This window comes from Equus asinus, chromosome 9, assembly GCF_041296235.1.
Source record: "Equus asinus isolate D_3611 breed Donkey chromosome 9, EquAss-T2T_v2, whole genome shotgun sequence".
In the NCBI taxonomy this organism is placed as follows: domain Eukaryota; kingdom Metazoa; phylum Chordata; class Mammalia; order Perissodactyla; family Equidae; genus Equus; species Equus asinus.
Window position 1 is genome coordinate 95,358,784 of NC_091798.1, and position 23,417 is coordinate 95,382,200.

Consider the following 23,417-nt stretch of genomic DNA (forward strand, 5'->3'; position numbering starts at 1 on the left):
AAGCATCCCAGAGTGGCCGTCAGATACACGGCTCACCTTGACTACAAGCCTCCTCTTCTAGAAGGTGCACCTGCCTAGGAAGGTCAGAGGTGGACAGAAATCCCGTTCTGCTCCAAGAACAATTTTATCCTTAGTACCACGGAAGACCACGATCTTCCTCAATAGGAAAAGGTAAAAACACCCTCAAACAGCCATGAATCTGACTTGCTGATGGCTCCTACCAACGGATACGATCTAGTTTTGATTAAAAAAATCATTTTGTTTTCTGAGATGGATGTAAATTTTAACTGAAAATTCAATTTCCTATCTTAAAATACTTACTGTGTTTCTTGGTTGGTTTGCACACTGGCCCGCAAACAGAGGGCAGGGAGAGATAGAATAAAGAGGCAGGCCTCCCAGACCAAGGGGGCAGGTCTAACCAGCAAAGGAACCCACGTCCAGGAGGCCGAGAAGAGATCTCCGCGCCGCCCGCCAGAATCTCAGGGCTTATGTAGAGGCCGTGAGGGGGTTCATTCACTAGCCCGTCCACATGGCCTCGACGACACCCTGCTCTTGAGGCTGCGTCCTCGAACCGGCTCCACAGTGGGAACAGTGGGCACAGTGAGCGCAACGTCCGTTACCAGGGAAGGGGGGGTGAGGGGCCCACAATTGCCAGGTTTAGTTCTCAGGTCAACCAGCAGTCATGTCCTCTTGATGACAGCCTCCAACGTCCATCAGAAAAAGCAGCCCACCTCTGAACTGTGGTCACCCATCTGGACACATTCCGAAACACTTCACTGACTTCTGATACACAAACGCAGCCTGAATTGAACGTCACACACAAATGTTTAAAGTACGAATTTTATTAGGAAAGCATTTAATAGTTGTATTAGATCATATAATCAATCACTTAATTTTAAAACGATGTGGCCTGAGGATATCAAGTATGGATTTTTTCATTCATTCAACAAACATCTGACCTAGAAGTGCCAGGCACCAGAGATGCAGGCTCAGCAGAAGGACCCTGCTGTCACTGAGCTGACATCCTAGCAGGAGGGCGAGTCAAGATGTTTGTATTTCTTGTCAACACACACAACAGAGGAACTGGACAGTGCTTCACCAGAGCACACGGCAGGTGTCTAACCCGCCCCGGGAGGCCACAAAGGCGGAAGGGTAACTGTCTAAGAAGGGAGAGGAGAGCAGCTCAGGCAGGGGCAACCTGGCAGACCCTCGGGTGGGAAGGACGCTGTGGGTTCCAGGAGCAGGTCTGGGAAGGCAGGGGCACCCTGTGCGAGGCAGACCTCAAGGAGACGAGACTCAGGAGTGACTATCAGGATCGTGGAGGGCACCAGAGGTCTGGCCCTTCACAGGGACCCAGTGAAGATTTCGGGGAGAGAAGAAGTGATCAGATGGGCGCTTCAGAATGGCCATCCTAAGTCCGAGGGACGGAGAGACTGGGCGAGGTGACACGGATGCAGGCAGACCACGTCTAAGGCCTGCGGCAGGGAAAGACACAAGTACCCGGGGAGGCGCAGAGACCATTGGGAGGCACAATCGACAGGCCTGACGGCCGAACCTGCGGCTCTTATAAGACCGTGCGTTCTGGCAGCCAGCAGGCCTGTCAGGGATGCAGGTCTGAAGTCGGGGGGACTGTGTCAGGAACTGTCCACGCAGGAAACCTCTGCATGTAGAAGCCAACTGAAGCTGTAGGACGGGCTGAAGGGCCCAGCAAGATCAATCAAGTCATGAGAAACACATGCGTTTAGGATTGCGGCGGGCCCACCTGGTGGCGTAGCGGTTAAATTCACACGCTCCACTTCAGCAACCTGGGGTCACGGGTTCAGATCCCAGGCGTGGACCTACACACCGCTCATCAAGCCACACCGTGGAGGCGTCCCACATGCAGAGTAGAGGAAGACTGGTACAGATGTTAGCTCAGGGCCAGTCTTCCTCAACAACAACAACAATAAAAGAATGTGGAGACATGCCAGGGGCTGCGGGAGGCGCATGGGGAGTTAGTGTGTGATGGGGACACAGTTCCCTCTGGGAAAAGTTCTGAGGTGGACAGTGGTGATGCCGCACAGCAATGTAAATGTGCGTGAAGCCACATAACTACACACTTAAAAATGGTCAGGATGGTAAATTTTATGTTACATATATTTTACCACAATTTAAAGGAAGAATGAAGAGGTAATTTTGTGTTATTTGTATCTTTTAGAATGAGAGTGTGTTCATGTACTACTAGAGAAAAACCAGGGCAGATGGTGGAGTGGGCCGGGAGGGACCCGCAGACGGAGCTGAACAGAGCGGCCGAGGAGGCTGGCAGGAGCCTGGGGCGCGGGGGCCTGGCAGCAGGGATGTATGTCCAGGAGGAGGACCCCGCTGGCCCAAGTGCTGCGGGGAATTAAGTCAGATAAAGTCGGGAAAGAGCACGCTGGTCTCAGCATCAGGGAGGTCAACCCTGGAGAGGCTGCCGGGCGAGGAGGGAACGGGCAGGAAACAGGGCCCAGTGCAGACCCCAGGAAGCCTGATACCGTGCGAGGGAGGAGGACGTGGCTGGAAGGAAAAGCAAGAGAAGCTCTTAAAAAATAAGTGTGCTAAAATATCACTGTGCATCATTAGCAAAGCAATCATTTCAGAGGAAATATACCTTTACGTCAATCATCTCAATAACACTTGAACTTACAGGTTATAGAATTTTTCATGCTACGTGTGGGTTACAAAGGTAACTAAGTGATTCTGTTCACTTTACGGTGGTAAAGCTAAGCCACAGAAAAATTTCTCTAACAAAATTTACGAGGAATTGAGGTTCATCAAATAAATATCTTCACTGATTTTTTTTTAAGGTAGAAAAGTACAATGCACTGTGTTAAGAAAACAATTTTACTGTATCAGCTACATGTTGAAAAAGTCTACAATTTTAAGGCTACTAATGCATTAATTTTTGGTACACGTCCAACGGAAGGCGCTTCCTACTCCAGTTACATCCTCAAGACGCCAAAGTCGGTCTTCGGGATGGGCGCGTTGAGGGCTGCGCTGATACTGAGCCCCAGGACCAGCCTGGTGTCCACCGGATCAATGATCCCATCATCCCACAGCCTAATGAAAGAACAAAGACCAGTTATTAGGAATCCACCACTACACACCCAGAAATGCCGAAGAGGCTTTCCTCTAGGGAACACATGGATCCGCTGACCAGCTTCTGTGGACTATAATCTCACAACCGGAACCACATTCAAGAGAGGGAAAAAGGGAGAAAGAAAAACAACAGACTTTCGTCCCAGGCCCCAGAGAATGCCAAATCCAGCTATGGCTTAGGGAATAGCTTACCATAAGAAACTTCAAATAATCCCCAATTTAAAAATATTTTCACTTATTTCAGGAAAAACCATTCCTGCCCCTCTTCCACACACATAAACGGACAAATCAAGTTGATGCATTCCTGTTATTAATATGGAAAGCCACATAAACCCAGGTAATGGTTCCAACCAAAGTCTCTACTGGAAAAGGAGTATTCCCCAACTCTCCAAACTCTTAAGAAACACGAAAATTACTGAATCGACTCCAGTACATTTTATTAATAAAGCACCTTCAGATGTAGTTCTGCATTTTTTGCTACAATAGGAAAAACAAGTAAAAGCTTTCAACTGCTTTCAGAAGAAATTTTTAAGTTGAAATTTTAGTTGCTTTTCATTGACAACCTCTAAACTGTAAAGAAAAATGAATGAGAAATATTGCTTTTTAAAGGTCATTAGTAGGTGGCAGTTTTGTTTCTTTAAACAAACTGCCTTTGGTATCTGGACATGGCATCAATTATTAAACCTCATCACACTGACAGACCATGAACCCAATCTTTGCTCCTAAAACATTCATAATAGGGACCCTGCAGTATCAACGGCCAATAGAAGAAGGCCACTCTTGTCCTCTGTAACCAGCTCACTCATGAGTCCCTGCTGAAGCACCCGCACAGTCACAGCAGCTCCATGAGGGCGGGGCTGCTTCACGATGGTCAGTGAGAAGCCTGCCCCAGGTACAGGGCTCGCATCACAGCCCGAGAAAGTCTGATTATCACAAGTGACACAAGGAGACTGGCATGCTGCAAACGTAACACACAAGGACGAAGAGAAACAGAGGAACTCCTGGTGGCAGATGAGGACAGAGCCTCCGACAGACAGACCCGGCCACACCAGAGCCTAAACACACCCGGCATTAAATGTTCAGCTGAGATTTATTAAACCCGAGTAAGGTGCCAGAAACTGGCTTGAAAATCCTTTCGTCTTTGAAAGACAGCTTGTCTCCGCACCACCCAGTGTCCAGAGGGTCAAGCAACTACAAGTCAGCAGAAAACCTCACTGCCTTTCAATGTTCATATCCGAAGAGAAGTCCATCTGGGCTGTCTGCTCACCTCCTTGAATAGAATGCACTAAAATAATAATAATAATGTGAGTAGGAAAATCATAAAGGATTCAGCCTTTCTCAAGAGATGACTTAGCCAGGGCTGAAAAACAAATTAACAGCTCATACAAAATATGCTATTTTTCAAAGTTCAATATTTCAACTGTCCTTATAAATTTCAGTCAAAATCTTATGTAAAAACAAAAACAAACTGTAGGTGATTTTACAATATTTATTCCCTCTAAAACCTTTTACAGTTTTTCTATTTCCTCTTGGCTTCTACTGGCTCCAAATAAGTCTGCTTAAGTGATGGTAAAAAGAAGGGCATGTTTATTTCTCAAATCAAAGACCATAAAATACTTTGTTCTTAATTAAATGAATCAATGACCCACCACACAAAATATTCCTGTAAATTTGTGTACCTTGTAAAAATACATGTTAACAAGAAGAGAAACTGGCTTTTTAAAAGCCCCAAATGGCGCTACTGGAATTCTGGACTGACTACACTCCAGCGGCCATCGGTTGGTCGAGGCTCCGTGCCCTCGGCCAGGGAGGGCCCCGCCGCAGGGCGCACTCAGCCGCGTGGGGCAGGTCTGCCGCGACTCCCTCCCGTCTCCACTGAGCCTTCACCAGTAAGCGGCATAACTCACAGCACAACCTAATTTTAAAAGACACGAGTAGTTATTTTCTTTTCTCCATCTGCCCGAGGGATAAAAGGCAGACAGGAGGCTTCGATTAGTCTTCAGAACGCAGAGCATTAGAGCAGCTGAGACAGAGGTCGGAACGCTCACGCCAGCAAGTCTCCAGCTGGGACGGCGTGATAATTTACTGCCTCACTAAGTGGCATCAGAAGCAAAGAGAACCAAGAGACCTATGGGCCTGCAGTCACTCCTTGGTGCTGACACAGGGACCCCGGCCTGAGTGCACGAGCACACTGCTAACAAGTGCCAACCTCACGCTTCAAATGAGGCAAAAACAAATAGAGGGATCTGACAGCAATCCATGTGTTTAAGCAAAAATTAGAACAGAACTAATTCCTGAAGGTTGACACAGTGGGATTGTACCTCCTAGCCCCCCAGCCCCAGCGTGGCCCCTCTGGCTGCCGGACCCTCTGCGCAGAATGAGACTGGTGGTGGACCCACAGCCCAGCCTGGGACTGGGGGCATTTCGGTAGCAGGCATTCCCATCACAGACACAAGAGGACAGAATCAAGTGTGTTCAAACATCATTTTTTGTTCCCACCAAGGCTGAATCATCCCAAGTGCCCAGACCTCTGGACGCAGCTGCTCCCCTACCTGGCACTGGAATAGTAAGGGTTTCCTTCCTCTTCGAACCTCGCCATGATGGGCGCTTTCAAAGCTGCTTCCTCAGCACTGGAGAACTGAAAGAAACACGGCCCAGAGTGAGGCAGCTGCCGCGGGACAGCAGAGCCACCCAGAGCTCCTCGGGAAAAGGGGCAGCAGAGCCCGTGAATAATAATGTCACAACCACACCTGCGCAGGGATGTATGGACTGCATGCGACGCCAGAACATACATGATCTCACCCGAGACACAAGTGTCGACGGGTGCACAGGGACACCCCCCAGAGACAATGTCCTGAGGCCCTTTAACGTGGGGTCGGAACCAAGGTCTGGCGAGTTGCCATAACCCCAGGACACAGCGACTGAGGTGGATCACACAATATGGAAGCTGCACCAGTTAGCAGCTTCTGCTTAAGGGGGCGGAGAAGAGGAGCCCATTCAAAATAGCCCAAATTTTAAAGCTTAAAGGGGTAAAACAGCAACCACACCTGGAACAACCTCCTCGGTCTATCTCCCACACAGCTGAGAGAGTTTTCCCCAATTAAAACTTGAACAGTTTGCCCATCAGTATCACAAGAAAGAACTGATAATTAATTCAGATGTAAAAATCTTTATGCAAACTAATTTTGAAACCCTGAAAAGTATTTTCAACTTAAAAAATATTCCACAGACACACAAAAAGACTTATTTCAAATAAATCCAACCTCTTTCTACGTACTTTCATAGTTTAGTATCATTCTAGGTCCAGAATTTGGAGGGAGAACCACTAGAATCCTATACTTTCCTTTCGTTTATAAAAATAGGTGAATTCATGCATCTGTATATCAAATTAATCAAAGCACAACTGTCTAACGAGAGACCCCCACGCTGGGCTGGAGCTCACGGCACGTCTCGCAAACCTCAGGGGAGGTCCACACCCCCACAAGGAAAGCCTGCCTTCGCTCGGACACCAGTCGGCACTGAGGTGAACTGAAACCTTGTCTATGTCCTGCTGCTTGGAAAAGAACAGGGGACGAGAGGCATGGGCCGGCCGCACTCGGGGAGGCAGGCCCGCCCTCTGGCTTTACCGTACCCCACCCCACGGAGAAGGTGGCCCACTGCCCTTCCCGGAGGGCCGGCCTGGGAACCTGAGGGCCGGCGGCCTCCACTCCGGCCTGGTGCCCAGGAGACAGTGACCGAAGCGTGTCAGCAACATGCACGGATCTCTCAGAGACTCGGCACCCACACAAAGTAGTTACGTCATAACTAGCAAAATTAACGCAAAATTTCAGAAGCATCTCTAAGAGACACAAACAAGAGTCCACTTTAAAAGCAGCCACTGCTGACTTGTCTCTCATCGAGCTCTTGTTCCTCTCCATTTACACTTAGACAGTTTAATAATATTCTTCAGTTCTCATTCGATGACCGAGCCCTCCCACTCAAGTATGTTCATCAAAAAGCTAAAATAGAAAAAGCACAGTTCTGCTGCTTTAGGTCATAGAACCAAGCAAGTCAGTCAGATTTACTTAAATCTCACTAAGTGGCAATGATGAAGACTGAGACATCTCTGTGCCTCAGGCACAGGCTCCAAGTGTTTTCTTGGACATCCTGAAAAATTTATAAATTACCACAAAGAAGGTACATCAAAGAAATGGCTCTGAGAAGACAGAGAGGAAATGCGTAGTCTATGCTGAAGCAACTTCCAGGCCAGCGTCTCCCAAACAGAGCCAGCCGCCAGGCGCTGCTGGTGCTAGAGCCGGGAACACGGAGGGGTGGGGACGCTGCTCCCGGCTCCAGGCCGGTCACGTGAAAGCTGGACCGCGGAGGAGAGACGACATGCACCTGTTTCCCTTCTCGCGCTCTCTGGTCCTTCGCTACTGTCGCCAGCACGTTGGCCGCCTGCTCTCCTCCCATCACTGAGACTCGGGCGTTCGGCCACAGGTAGAGGAACCTCGGGCTGGGGGAAAAGAAAGGAGGATCAAATTAACTCAACTGTACAACACAGCTTTCCAGAGGCCCATGTTTACCTGTAAAACCAGGGGCTCTTCATTCTAGTTGTTCATTACAATTACATGGGGAGCTTTAAAAAAATACCCACCCCAGACTAACTCTCCAGCAGTGGGCCCGAGAGGAGCGTGATTTTTAAGTTCTCCAGGTGACTCTGATGTCTGTTCTGATAAATTGTCTTTTTTGATTTCATCTACATGTACTGGGCATAAAAGTATTCACAACATCCTCTTAGATCTGTGGTCACAGCCTGTTTTCCATGCCTAACGTTGGTTATATGTGGCTTCTTGCTTTATTTTCAGTTTTACCAGGGGATTATCAATTTTGTTCACCTTTTCAAACAAACCTACTTTGGGCCGTACTGAGTCTTCCATTTTACGTCTGTTCTTTCTCAAGTCCTGCTTTCTACTTCTCCTGTGTCGGACAGGCTGCTCTTTTCTGAACTTTGTGAGCAGGCTGCTTGGCAGACTGGTTTTCAGCCTTCCTTCCTTCCCTCCCAGGACATCTAGTAAAGTCCACAAACCTTTCTCAAAGCAGGACTGTAGCTATATCACACAAGCTATGATACATAATATTTTCATTATCTGCCCTTTCAAAATGGTTCCTGATTCCCATTATGGATTTCTTTAATCCATGTGGATTAGCGTCACATTTCATTTCACCCCTCCAGATGATACAAATTATGGTATAATCGATCAAGATCTGTGAATGCCATTACTATATTTCAAATAAACGTGAAATAAACTGACCATGTGTAATTACACTTCAAGTATGAGGACAACACATACCTATATGCTCTGCCACACATCCCATAGTTTCCAGCCCCGTAGGATCCCCCAATGATGATGGTCATCTTAGGCACACTGGCACAGGCCACGGCAGACACCATCTTGGCACCATCCTTGGCAATTCCTTCAGCTTCATAGTCTCTTCCAACCATAAATCCTAAGAGGAAGAACAGAAGGAGTCCCTGAAGGCGGAGGACGTGCAGAAGTCAATGCCACCCAGTACTGGAAGGGCATCTCATCGTAAACTCACTCACTCCAGGCCTCCCACCCCAACAAAATATCTATATTTGAAGTATGCCCCAAAAATAAAAATGAAGTTTTTATTTTAAAGGGTAAAATAAAATTTTCTCTAATCGCTTTTTAAGTTTCTTAAAACCGTTCATGTGGATGCACACGAGATCTTCAAACAACTTAAGGATGCAATTTATCTTCAAGAAATTCTCTCACACCAGCAGCCTGCTGGTGCAGGGATGACGTGACAAGCAAGGAGAGGACGGTGTGTGACACGGCGACCTGTGAGGGCTTCGGCAGTTGCTGACTTGGTTTGAAACACGGACTGTTCCTTCTGAAGTAAGTGCTGCTTTCAAACTTTGATGGAATAAAGACGAACGTTTCACAGGGCTGCGCAGAGTCCCTGTCAGTCACTCAAGAGCAGGGCAAGAAAGATTTCATCTAACTACGGATCCTCCTCCTCAAGCTCCCGGGTCTGCAGCTCCACTGGGCCTCCCGGCCTCAGGCTCCCTCCTCGTCACTCAGAAACGCTGGCCAGGCTTCACTTGCCTGCCCCACCCCACACTCACCCGCCCACTGGAGAGTCAGGGTGCGTGCTCTGCAGATCTCCAGCATCAGGTCATCCAACTCAATTCCACCAGTTTTTACACAGCACCTGCACTTGCTGAGGCCACAGCAGAGCTGATGAACAGCCCTCGCCCTCACCAGGCACCATCGCCTCCTTGGCTCCCCCTGAGCTGGGCCCCCAGGACAGCTCAGAAACTCCTGTGTCGCCCTTACCTTAACTCCCTGTGACAGGCCGCCATCACTCTCTCACCTGTCGACTCTCTGTAAGCTCTCACGCCCTGCCCAGCACCCCTGGGCCCGGCCCCTGCAGTCCCTGTGGAGGATCTTTCAAGAGGAAAGCTGAGGCCGCCTCACTTGGCTTTCTCCTCTCTCTCTCACCTTAAGAAACAGCGTATCATGCTCCCTTCCTTCCTTTCCTCTCACCTCCGTGGAAGAAACGAGAGTCACTCAAAGATGCCTCTGAGCTCTCTTCTCTTCTCTGAGGGTGTTCTTACCTCTGCCCATAGCTTGAAACACACCTCCACACTCTGACGTTGCCACGTCTTCACCTCCAGCTAACACAGCTCTTCTGTGCTGAAGATTTACTCAGCTGCGAACCGTGTGCCTCCCATGAATATCGCACAGCTCCCGCAAACGCAACACTGCCAAGCCAAACTCAGACTCCCCCTCTGCTCTCTGCCCAACCAAGCCAACAAAATAAAACGAGACGAGCACTGAACCTTCCAGGCACAAGGTCTAACCTACTAGTGGTTAATAAATCATGACTCATTATCAGAAACGAGGCCCCCGGACCAGTGAAGCTGCAGACTCTGCCCTTTTACAAGGTTTGCCCATGGCCTCTCAGGCTGCCCTCTAGACAGAACTCTCAAACCCATCTAACAAAAATCCCTTAAACTTCAGGGCAGCGCCAGACGAAGGCTTTTCAGCACCAGCTCTATTTAATGCCCTGCGACTGTCGAGTGCCAACTCCCTCTTCTCGCAACACCTGCCCGATCCCAACAACAACTCAGAGCCTCGCCTTCCTCTGAACCCATGAGATCCACGGATAATGCAGAAGACTGAGGAGAAAAAGAAGTTTTCAGCTAACCCACATTTCTGAGTGCCTTCCATATGTCAGGTACTGTGCAAAGAAGTACAAACAAGAGAATCACAGAATTCCAGGAAAAAAAGAACTGGAGCCAGAAGAGACCTTAAAAACCACTTTGGGGGGCTGGCCCCATGGCCGAGTGGTTAAGTTCACATGCTCTGCTTCAGCAGTCAACGGTTTTGCCGGTTCGGATCCTGGGTGCGGACATGGCACCGCTTGTCAGGCCACACTGAGGCGGCATCCCACATGCCACAACTAGAAGGACCCACAACTAAAAATATGCAACTATGTACTGGAGGATTTTGGGGAGAAAAAGGAAAAATAAAATCTTTAAAAAAAACAAACCACTTCGTCTACCATGTTAAGACCATCTATGGACGTGACACTGTTCATGTCATTCTTTGGGGTCAAAAATCAAATGCCCAGACTTTGGTTCAGGATGTGCATGTACATTTTAAAAAGATGTTGCTTCAGGTAGAATTAACTGCACAGTGAAAGGCGAGGAAAAGGGAGATGAAAACACACACTTGAAACCCTTGAAGGGGAACAAAGTGCTGAGAAAGAGACGATGGGCCAGACAACCCACCCCACCATGGCAATCAGGGGCTCCCGCTGCTGTCTGGGCTGCGGGGCTGCAGGTGCAGGAGGAAAGGGGGCCACTGACCGTGATGCGCGTAGCTCAGAGACTGCTTCTCTGAGAAAATATGAATCAACTCCCCCAAGTCTTTAAGGCTCAGAAGAATCAACCCTGAAAGGGGCTCTAGAAGGACCACGCCCAACAGCACCTTCTGCTACTATCTAAGTGTCCCATGTCTGCACTGTCCAATGTCGGAGCCGTCCTCGACAGGCTGCTCCAGTGTTAACTGCAACCAAGCTGACTGAGCCATTTTCTTACCAGTAATGTTTTGAAGGAAGAGCAGAGGAATTTTCCTTTGGCAGCATAACTGGACGAAGTGAGCCCCCTATTAGCAAATAAGAAAGAAATCTCTTTAAAGGGGGGTTAACAAATCTGTCAGCATCATACACCCCACAACACCACACTTGGGTGAAAGATAAGGAGTCCGCTCTGCCTGGCCAGTCTGACCTGACAGTAACAGTAACCCTAACATGACGGTGTGGGCCGCTATGAGGGACAGGGGCTGTGGTTTGTGCTGTCACCTATGGCACACAGTGTTGGACAGAGCTGTCGGACAGCCAAGTCAGGGAGGACGTCAGCCACTAACATTCCCAACAGCAAGTGGAACTTAAGTAACAAGAAAGAGCTTCTCGTCCATGAGGGTCCCTGGACCTCACTGCACGAGAACTCCCGTTCTCCACTTTAAAGAAGGTGCAGTGTAATCTAGAACCCTTCTGGGAGATCTATGACGACATCTGTCTTGATGATCCCCTGAAATTTTTTCATGCATAAGATTACAGTAAAACACATCTTTCTTACCAACATGCCCCAAATAGATGGGATCTCGGATGAGTGCTAGAGACCTTCTAACCGTGAGTTTAGGAAATTATTTAAAAACACAAAAATATAACTATTCCTTTCCTGATCTTCTGAAGATTATGTAAGAAAACCCTTCTAAATCTTTCCTTTATATTTTACTCTCTCTTTGCAGATCCCTTTAACTTTGCTGGAAATGCCTTCGCAAGTACAAAAGCACAAAGTAACTACTCGGCCTCAAATACAAGAATGAGGAAGTCACGTAGCCGTTGGCCCTCCTTCCACAAGGGAACTGTCAGACGGAGGCCAAACACGCTTCCCGCTTCCCGTGACTCGTGCTGACAAACAGACCTAGGTGGAGTCTGTGAGGCCAACATTGCCTCTACGGAAATAAGTCTATTATACGTCCATTAAAAGTCACTATTTTGGGAATATTTAATATTTTAGGAAATGCTATATATAATCACTTAAATGAAAAAAAGCAAAACCTCTCTATATATGGCAACATCAATTTTGTTTTTTAAAAAAAAAGATAGGAAAAAAACAAGGAACCATTTCCAAAAAGTGAAAATAAAACCAAGTGAAACTGAGGACGGGATAGAACAGAGCAATCGGAAGACGCCTCCGACGCCCGAACGGTAGGTCCGAGCCCCTCAGGTGCGTGAAGCCCTGGAGACGAGCCTCCTCTGGGACGAGCGCTCCCAAAGTCGCGGACCACGCCTGCGCCATCAGAGCAGACACAACCCGGGCATCTTAGCACTTTCCTAAAGCGAACGCTGGACTCTTCAACAGCCCTCAGACAGTTCGCCATGTCCACGTAAACCTCCGGGAAACCTGTCCCAACACTAGCCCACACACGTGCTCACGTGCTCGCAGACACAGTGCTCCATTTGCTAAGGCAGCTGGTTAAACATTTTAAAGCTTTTATGCAATAAATTTTCATTCATTATTTGACCTTCTAAGTTCATTAAGTTTAAATTAAAACAGAAAATCTCGAAACATTTTTGTCCGTACTTGCCTTTTTCGCAGATTCAGAAAAGAGAACTCCGTTATTTCCAATGATACCTATTGGGTATCCAAATATTCTAGCAAATCCTCAAAAGAAAATTCAAGAAAGATTTATGCATTTCAGAGGGCTTTGAATTCACAACAGACATACTCATACACCTTTATTTCAGATCAAAGCTTCCCTGTGGAGGTTTGTCTATCATATGAAACAGCCCATGTCACAGCTTCCTGTTTCTAAGCTACCGGAGTCTGAATTTGCTTTTGTGAAAGGGGTACATCTGTGTCAAGCTACCCGCCAGTCCGCCCGCTTGGTTCGGTCGAAGGATGGGCTCAGGCTGTGTTATCCGTTTGCTCAGTCACACTCGCCTGGTGCCACTGAGGATGGGACACCGAGCACAGGGTGAGGCAGACGACCGAGAGACGGGGGCCCTTAAAGCTCGACGTGCAGGGCCCTGGCCAGCTTCAGGGGACCCGCGTGCCCAAAATGCCTGTGGTAACAACAGGCCCTTGAAGAAAAGCGGATCCAGCCAGCAAAGGCAAGCTGTGCAAAAAGCAGGAACAGGTCAAGCCCGGCGAGAACCCGGTCCAAGGCGAGCAACCCAGCCAAGCTCAGAAGGATGAACCACTCCACTGTCACTTCCTCTGTCCGCATCGTTCGTCCACCTTTCCCTAAGTTTGGTGTTTATCCCCCCACCACTCCCACTCTCTCCAAAGACCCTCTCTCCACACACACAGGACAGGGAGAAGGACAAGGACAAACGAACCCATTCTTCCCCGAGGCAGACAGCTCGACTTGGGAGGCTGACTCGTTGTCGCCCTGAAGAGCCCGAGCAGACTTTCCCCAGGCCCACGACCCAGGGACAGGGGCTCTCGGCTGCCAAAGCTGCCGTGCCGAGTGCTAATGGCCTGACCTTTTCTTTACTCTGGCCTTGACTTACCATCTTTAAAAAATTCTGTTTATGATGCAATAAAATGCACCACGGACGTGATGGTCGCCTAGACTCCTCTGGCTCTTCCAGGTTTGAAATCCCAACTGAGGGCCTGTGCTGGTCTCCCTGAACGGCAGGGCACCACAGGGCTGGACGTCCCAAAGGCCTGGCAAGGCCCTGAGCACCGCCCCACAAGAAGCGGGGCCCCTGCCACCCCTCAGTGCACGGCCGCTCCGAGAACTACCAGCCCCTCCCGACCGCCCTGCAGACACATGCAGCCACAGGCACCACACGAGGACCAGGGAGGGACCCTGGGGGCCGTGGAGGCACCTGAGCCTCAGCAACGTCTGCTCTGCTCCCCATCACCACCCCCCACGGCACCCTCGATCTCATGCCCCCTCTGACCCTCTCACGCCCCCTCAACCCTCTCATGCCCCCTGACCCTCTCATGCCCCCTGACCCTCTCACACCCTGCCCCCACCCTCTCATGCCCCCTCCTCACCTCCTCCTGCCCCTCTGGCCCTCCCATGCCCGCCCCTCTTCTCTTCTTCACTTCCCTCCCCTCTCTCTCAACTTTGAGTTCCAATACAGTCCACAAGAGATGGAAGAAACTGGACCTAGCCCTGGAATTCTAGACAGCTAAGGTTCACAAGTATTCTGTCAAGTACAGAGCAAATACGTAAACACGGATGACAAGGACAGCCCATCCACCTTTGAGAAAGCAGACACAGCTTTAACTCGTTCTAAGCTGCTGCACAGTGAGGTTACATCCTGAACTATCTGGTGACAAATCCTGTCTATACAGCAAACAAGCAGCTCCTGATCACTTAAACACCTGAGCACAAACCCTCAGCCCGCTCCCAGGGTGAAGCCGTCTCGTGCTCGTGGGTCAGACCGGGAGGAAGTGCTGTGACTCGCCTCGAGCTTCGACGCACATCTGCAACTTGGACTTCTGCAGCTGGTTGTTTTTTCTACTCTGATATGCTGTCTTCAGATTAACTGCTACGTTTTTGAGCTTTGATAAGGCCAAATAAAATGCCCAAATTTGTTTTGCCATTTCTCTAAGATAGATTATCATGGGTCTAGCATCTGCATTTCAAATACTTTCTTCAAAGACCTACAACCTTAACACTTTTAGATGAACGAATTAACCTTATAAACCTCCTTATTTTGTTTTTTCAGACTTGGTATTCTGTCCTCTACTGTGGTCCCCCCTTACCCATAGGGGATATGTTCCAGGACTCCCAGTGGAAGCATGAGACCGGGGACAGGATGCAGCCCTGTATGTACAGGCATGCCTCAGTGAACAGCAGGGCCTTCTACTGAGAAATGCACTGTTAGGTGACTTCGCCATCGTGTGAACATCACGGACGCACTTACTCACACCTAGGCTGTAAGGGACTTATCCTACAGGACCACTGTCGCACCTGCGGTCCATCCTTGACCAAAACATCGCTACGTGGTACGAGTGTACTATATTTTTACCTATACGTACCTAATTGAGGTGTAACAGCAAAACCAGCACAAATTTCTTTTTCCTTCACAATTCCACGGGTTGAAGATTCATTCTTACCATAGATCTTAGCAACTTCAGCATACCATTCTTTTCCTTTCCTTAGTAAGTGGAAAATTTTCACCTTCTCACTTAAAGGAAGCTCTTTACAGCTTCTCTTGGGCACATCCGAGTCGCCAGCATCACCACTCTTGCACTTTGGGGCCATTACTAGGTAAAATGTGGGTTACTTCAACACAAGCACCGTGATACCACGATAGTCGATCTATAACCAAGAGGCTACTCAGTGACTACCGGGCGGGGCGTGTGTACTGCGTGGATCCGCTAGACGATGGATGATCCTCTGGATGGCGCGGGTGGGATGCAGCGGGACTACGAGAGATTTCCTCACACTACTCAGAATGGTGTGCAACTTAAAAGTTAGGAATTGTTTATTTCTGGAGTTTTCCACTTAATATTTTCAGACCGTGGTTGACCGTGGGTAACTGAAACCACGGACAGCAAAACCTTGGATAAGGGGGAACTGCTGTATTCTCAACCCAGCGTTTGCATGAATCGACGTAAGACCTACACAGAGGCTGTGAGAAGGTTTAACTCAGTCTACATCCTTCCAGGAAGCCACACATCATATGTAACTTCCTAGTTGAATTGGAGACTAAAGAACGAAGGAGAGAGTACTGAAATTTTCGAAATAATGATAGTTATCCACAGTAACAAAAAGAACTACAAATATTTCTGCTAATTTTACTAGGATAAGAACCTTTTTACACAGCTAATGCCTCAAAGTCACAGATAAGGGCCCAGCCCATAGCATCTGACCGGCATCATTTTAAACTCTCTGGATGCATGAAGCCATTCAGCTACAAGTAATCTTTACAAACAGCTCCTTTTGATACTGACTCACATACTTGTACTGCTGTAAATAACAAAGCCCCTGCCGAGCGCATCCAGCCTGATACGAGGAATGACTTATCTTCAAAGCATCAGAGAAGGTTCACATTGTCAATTCTTCATCTTTGTACCTGTAACTAACGTGTCTCCGTACAAGGCTTTGAACTCACTGAATCTGCTTCCATCCACAATTCTAGCAATGACCTAGGAGGAAAAATAAGTGTCCCTGAGAAATTATATTACCAAAGAACTGTTGCATTAAAGTTATTTATAAGGAAAACAAATTCATAGGGAAGTTGTCACTTTCACAAAACTTCACCCTACACAGAAAATCCTCTCACTAGAATTTTACTTTGCGTTCGCGGTTAACGCCCTGAAGTTGTTCTGGGTTCCGATTTTCCACGGTGCTATAGAAGCAGGAGCAGCGTGTGCAGAGCAGAGAAGCAGAGAGACCGTGGGCTGGCTGCTGGCCTCAGAGCTGCAGGGCCCGCTCAAACGTACTGAATGTACTGTCACGGACTCCCTCAGAAAGCTCTAGAAGGTAGAGAGCTGAGAGTCAGAAGACGTAGGCTCCGACCTAAGGTATCACATGGGATTTGTGTGTCCTGGAGTATGGTGTTTAACCCCTCGGAGTCTCGGTTCTCACTCCTACAAAGATGTGACAAAGTCGTGAAGACGTGACGAACCAGCAGTAAAGGAACCTAAGAAAATAACACTGAGATGAAGAAGCAGCTCTCAGCTCTACCACTGAGAAACGAGAGTCATAGGCTGGTAAACTAAAATCCTCTGAGCCGTCTTCCTCAGCTGTTTAAAAGAAAGCAAGACCAGACTTAAAAAGTGCTATAACTGAAGCACGCCGCCCGGCTCTCCGTAAAAGGCAGTTCTCGTTACTGAGCCTGCGACAGAGCTCACTGACTACGAAGCCGACAGACTTCCAGGATCATCCCGCACACAGAGTTAGTCTAAAAGCAGCAGCAATTACTGAATAGTTTGTCGTTGGGGCTCATCCTTACTCAGGACTATTTCAAAGAGTCCCAAACATGAAGCGCACTCCAAATTTCTCCAGAAACTGTTCTAGATGACGCTCATCATCTTCCATCCAGCTCAAACTTCCCCCTCCTGGTCACCACGTCGGTCACAGCCTTCTTTGTAAGACGCAAGGGCTGAAAAATGACTGAGTGCTGCCCAGTATCTTTCTTTCCAGAAAGTAAAGCCTTACTTTGAATTATCTTTTAGTTATTTTCCTGAAAGCTCCAATAATATAATGGGGATAGAACAGTCATCTGTTCTTAGTGCTATGCGCCTCCAAACTCGCATGTTTGAAACAACCAGCACACACCATCCTTCCACACGAACATAGAGCCACTCAAAGGGCACACGACCCACGGCCACTTACTGTGAAACTACTTCTATCTGCTCATGACGACACCACCCAGCCACGTAAAATACACGAAGGCATCCTCACAAAGACAGACTGCAGGAAGCAGACAGACAACATGACATTATTCCTCTTTCCAGAAGAGGACTCGGTGCTCAGAGAGGGTCATGACCAGTACCGCTGACTAAGGAAACAAGGACTAGAGCCTGGGTTTCCACTCTATTCCAGGCAGTCCCACAGCTCCAGACACCAGTAAGACCTCCAGACGAGGCTTGCCTGCCGGACAGAAAAACTAATACATTATCATCACAACGAGGAACGTGAATCAGCAAAAGGCACGAGTCCAGGACGCTACTGAAGGCAGCGTGAGTCTGTCTTTATAGAAAGACCTCCATTAAAACGACAGGGAGCTACACCAAGGCCTGGATTTGTGTCTTTTGCTCATTTCTGACCCTGGTGCCTAAAACAATACCTTCCCGGAACAAGCATTCAATAAATACTGTTGAATACATGAAAAGAGTGGCTATGCTTAAAAGGGTGAATTTTTATCCTCTAGAAAACCGGGCTATTGAGAACAACTCATTTTTCAATGACATCAAATTTATAAGTACCATTCCTTCCTGTGCTTATAATTAATTGAAAAGTCAAACTAAAAGCCTAATTCTAAAATGCAGAGTTCACTGAGTCACCTAGCTAAAGTGAAGTACCAGTTGAAGTGCCATAGAAATCCAGGATTTAAGATTCTCTAACAGTAGTAGAATATTGCCTAAATAAATAATTGTACACATGCGTAAGCAGAATACCATATTCATTAATTCAAAAAAACATTTACAGAGTGCCTACCACGTCTCCAGGTACTCTTACAGGAATTAAGCCCCAGCCATGGAAAACGCTTCATGAAGAACTAAAGAATGGGGAAATGTTTATAATTTAAACTAGAAAAAGCAGAATTTTAAAAATATATATGTATATTTATATATGTGTATGTACCAGTTCAACTAGATAAAAATATACACACACATTAAGCCAAAACATGAAAATATTAACTGCTTTCTCCGGAGGTAGAATTGTAAGCAATTTCATGTTTTCCTGTATTTTCTACATTTTGCACACTTAGTACATGATAGTTTTATAGTCAAGAGGAAAAGTAACTTAAAATATTAAGGCATAGGATCTGGTATTAATTTCCTAATTTAAAAATTATTCTGCCAGACATGGGCACTGAACAAAATAAAAGACCACGTGCTCTCTGCAAACACAGATGCTTGTCATGCAGACCTCAGCCTGTAGCCATAGCGACGTCCTCTACTGGAATCGGAAGCCCAAGCTTTGCTAATGTCAGATTGATCTAAAAGGGCCTGCTTTTTCCTTCAACAACTTACTGACATTTCATCCATTTCCTGAAATAAGAACACTGAAAAGAAACAGCTGAAAATTACGAAGTTGCCCTCCATCATTCCTAACGCCCACAGGGACACCGAGTCCTGCTTACGAACGCACCGGGCTCTGTCACCGTGCAGTGAAAGCTTTCCAATGAGCAGAGGCTTCCCCTCCCTCTCCTGCTATTTACTGGGCACCGATGACGCCCACACCATGGAGAGGATCTTTCCCGAGGTGTCACTCTTCCCTGGGGTCCACCACGGCCCCGAGCATGAACACATCCATACAGACTTCAGCTTTGAACATGGAAACATGTGTGAAGAGACAGCGGCAAGTTTATAGCCCACAGCCCGCTGCACACACCTCTCGGACATCAAAGTTCCTCTTGAGGTTAGCGCCAACTATTCCATACAATTCATCAGCAGGAAACAGAGGGTCTTCAGAAGGTTCGACGGTCACCTGCAGAAATATAGAAAGATCATGCTAAGCAGTTTAAAGACACTGTTTCAAGGTAACATAAGCGAAAATGCTTCTCAGGAAAATAAAAGATAAAAGAACATATCCCACTCACATCCAATTTCTTCTGATAATTTAGATTTCTCACAATCTTCCTGGTCAAGTGCAGGGCGTGGTTATCATCCAGAGCGTAGTGGTCAGTGACTCCGGACTGTCTGCAGAGTAAAGTGCACTGAAACGGTCAGAGCAGGCAAAGGAAGATCACGCCCCGTCTCAGACCCCGCTACCGTCTCTCCTGCAAGGACAGGCTCTCGGTGGCTCGTGTCACCGTGCTCCTCCGGCCGGGAGTTCCCAAGGAGGAGCCAACACCAGGCCCACCCCTCTGCGGCCCTCTGATGCCTTTGCAAACGGCGGTCCCTTCAGCCTCTTTAATTTAATGTGCCCTTTTTCAACTGATCACACATTTTGTTGTTGTTGTTTTGTTTTGTTTTTTGGTTTTCTGTTTTTTTTTTTTTTGAGGAAGCTCAGCCCTGAGCTAACATCTGCCAATCCGATCTAACATCCGTGCCCATCTTCCTCTACTTTATATGTGGGATGCCTGCCGCAGCATGGCTTGATGAGCGGTGCCATGTCCGCACCCGGGATCCGAACTGGTGGATCCTGGGCCGCCAAAGGAGAAGGTGTGCACTTAACCGCTGTGCCACCGGGCTGGCCCCAGATCACACACTTTAAATGCTTCCCACCAGCTACAACTGCTGACTGCTAGCCACACTGTAGAAATTCATAAGCAAACAGAAGAAGGACCTGCTTCCAAGCCCGTAAATATTTAAAGTCAAGTGCTTTCTTTTAAAAACTGCCTGGTACTTACCAAAACAGCAGGAAGGGGAAACCTCTGATGAGACTATCTTATATGTCTTTATGCCAAATTAACTACTACGGATGATTAATCAAAGAGATAGAAATACCCGGTTTGTGACCAGTAAATTTTATGACACTGTCCAAAAAAAGCCATCACTACCTAACCACTTCCCGTGATTCTGAACAGGCTATCACCAGCAACAGCAGCTGGAAGTAACAGGGAGCGGGTCTGCACCAGACCTTCACTTGAGGCCGGAACTAGTCTCGTCTTCATTTGACACGTGGGGAAGGGAGGCCCAAGGAGGTTAGGCGGTTTGTCCAGCCACAGGGGTTTCAAAGTGAGACTAACGCAGGACGAATTCTGAACCCACACCCTAACCTGACATACCGCCTGCAGCTTTGCACCACACAACTGTTTCCAGACAGTCAAACTTTGTAAACAACTACTGCTCCTCAAACACTACCTCCTTGCCTGGTCAGGAGCCTAGAGAAGTGGCGGCCCCCTGTGTCCTGAGCCCACGCGCCCGCTCCACCTGCACCCTCCTCCTCTCCAGGCTGAACCTCCACTCCACGCCTGGGGACGTCGGGAGAGCCAGAGAAGAGAGCCGCCCTCTGCTCACGGGTGGTGCTCCTGAGTCAGCATGCTGGGCACACTCGGGCAGAAACCCATGTTCTCCCCCGCCCCGCGCTCCTCTCTGCCCACCCCAGCTCCCTCCACTCCTTCCCTGAACCACTTTTCCTTTCGCCTCTGGCTGTAACACTGGAAGCATGCTACCACAGGTATTTTGGAATTGTTTTCAGTTCATTCATTCATTTCTCTTATCTGCCTAATTAAATTGCAAATCCTTGAGGGCAGAGGTGAGGCCTGAAACTCTGTGCATTACTCACAACACAGCACACTCAATCTATCCACAGTAATCGCTCAAGGAGAAAGGAACAAATGAGACCCGAGGCGAGGCAGGGCCCTGGCCCGCCCTTCACCAGGCAGGGCAGTGCTCACAATGGGGCAGTGGGCAGGCCATGCCGTACTCCTCCCCCGCTTTCTGCACCGTTCCCGCAGCGCCCGCGTCCCGGCGTGTCCATCTGGCAGAGCACCTGCCCGGCCACGGGGCTGGAGGATTACATCCACCTGCCGTTCACGTCCCAGGCCCTCTTCCACATCGACATCCACCCCAGCGAGCTCGGCTAGTCCCAGGGCTTCAAAGCCCACCTCCACGCTGAGGACGCCGAGCACATGTCCTCAACACTGATCCAGGCTCCAGACTCAGAGTTAGCTGCCTCCTCAGCATCGCTGCTGGGATGTCTCAGGCATCTCTCACTTCTCAGGTCCAAAAGGAACGCTGGAGCCCCTGCCCCATCCCCAATCCACCACTCCCCGTCTTCCCAGTCCAGGAAATGAAACCACCTCACGTCATCACCTTTGTCACCTCACCTTCCTGTGCCCCGCACAGGAAATCCACCACATCCAAGGCCCTCGATCCCACCTCTAAACGGAGCTCAGGCCCAGGCACTCGCCTTGTCTAAGTCACCAGCATCCCTCACCCACGCTGTGGACGCAGCCGCCCGACTTCCCACACAGATTCTGCCAGCACTCCAAGCCCTCTCCAGTCAGCAGCCAGAGGGATCTTTAGTGAAATATTTGATAACAGCACATCTCTGCTTAAAGCTCTTCCTGGGGGCCTGCCCTGTGGCCCAGTGGTTAAGTTCGGCGCCCTCTGCTTCAGTGGCCCAGGTTCAGTTCCCAGGGGCAGACCTACACCACTCATTGGCCATGCTGAGGCAGCGACCCACATACAAAATAGAGGAAGACTGGCACAGAAGTTAGTTCAGGGCAAATCTTCCTCAAGCAAAAAGAGGAAGATTGGCAACAGAGGTTAGCTCAGGGCGAATCTTCCTCAGCAGAAAAAGAAAAAAAAGAAAGCTGCTCATGATTTCCTAATTGCTCTTAAAAAAAAAAGTCTAAAACCTTTAATCACCAGTTATGATGATAAATAATAATAATGGTAGTTAACATTTATAGGTACTTATTTAAAGCAGGTATCATTTCAAATGATTTACACATATCACCTCATTCACTCCTCATAAAATTCTAGGACACAGATGGTCTTCTTTATTTTTTTTTGGTGAGGAAGATTAGCCCTGAGATAACATCTGTTTCTGACCTTCCTCTATTTTATGCGGGACGCCGCCACAGACAAGTGTGACTTGATGAGCGGTGCTAGGTCCACACCCAGGATCCAAACATGTGAACCTTGGACTGCTGAAGCAGAGCCATGCGAACTTAACCACTATGCCACCAGGCCAGCCCCAATGGTCTTCTTAATCTTAAACTCTAACCTAAAACTGTCAGACCAGTGATGTCAAGGGGCCACTCACACCCGACACACAAGAGCCAATGGTCCATCCCTCCCCGATTCCATGCTCAGTGGTGTCATCTTGGTAGTTTGAAATCAGCCATGGTGGGACAACTTACACCACAGAAACTAGCAGACGCCAGAGCAGGACGTTTTCCTCCGAGAGACCCTGCTGTTAAATGCTCACCTGCTGTGGAATTTAGCTGAGCTACTCCATGGTGTTGCTGCCTGCGCGTCCTTCTGTTTGGCCAAGTGGCCTGCAGGGACCTTAAACTGACACTGGCCCTTCATGCAAGCACATGCCCCAGACAGCAGCCGTGGAGCCACAGCAAACGTAGGTCCTGATGTGACTTCGCAACAGCCCCTGGTGGCCACAGCCTCCCCTGCCTCCTAGCACTTGTGTGCCTTATATACCCCTTAGATGAGACCCCATGGGGCTCACCTGAACCCTGCTCTTTGCATATGAATTGACCAATCTGGCCCTAGCCTGGGACCCCGAAGCACTCCACCCAAAGACCCTAACACAGGCCTGTGCCCCAGGTCCTGCCTCACTGCCTGCACTCGGCCCTGACCTCCCCACACGGCCCCTTGAGGCACTCACGTACTTCCTCCAGGACCTGTGGGTAATAAACTCCTGTATTTCCACCTCTGTGTGCTCTGGTCTGGACCGGGGCTCACCATTCGGCATCTGTGCGCCACTTAACAAATGCTAACTCAACAGTCATAACGCCCTCACGCCCTGGCTCAGACCTCCTGCTGGGCTCCCCCTAACTTCCCCTTCACAGGCCTTGTGGTGTGCGCACTATATTTATATAAGGTTTTGGTAAATGGCTGTTTATTGCCACCACCCTGACTAGAATGCAAGCTCCTTGACGTCAAAGGC

The 23,417-nt window shown here is 48.6% G+C and overlaps 1 protein-coding gene across 3 annotated transcripts in view; it reads right to left on the reverse strand.

Annotated features, from left to right (window-relative positions):
• Positions 1–822: 822 nt before the first annotated feature.
• MCCC2 (methylcrotonyl-CoA carboxylase subunit 2) overlaps positions 823–23,417 on the reverse strand; it is a 63,310-nt gene continuing 40,715 nt past the window's right edge. For 2 of the 3 annotated variants that reach the window (XM_044778051.2, XM_044778052.2), the window contains 9 exons: positions 19,438–19,537; positions 19,230–19,325; positions 16,240–16,312; positions 12,786–12,862; positions 11,231–11,297; positions 8,451–8,607; positions 7,498–7,612; positions 5,670–5,755; positions 823–3,078 (listed from right to left, as the gene is read on the reverse strand). In XM_044778051.2, the coding sequence (XP_044633986.1) occupies positions 2,961–3,078; positions 5,670–5,755; positions 7,498–7,612; positions 8,451–8,607; positions 11,231–11,297; positions 12,786–12,862; positions 16,240–16,312; positions 19,230–19,325; positions 19,438–19,537 (889 nt within the window). In that variant the 3' untranslated portion in view covers positions 823–2,960. The remainder of the gene's footprint in view (positions 3,079–5,669; positions 5,756–7,497; positions 7,613–8,450; positions 8,608–11,230; positions 11,298–12,785; positions 12,863–16,239; positions 16,313–19,229; positions 19,326–19,437; positions 19,538–23,417) is intronic. The other variant, XM_044778053.2, reaches the window with a different exon arrangement.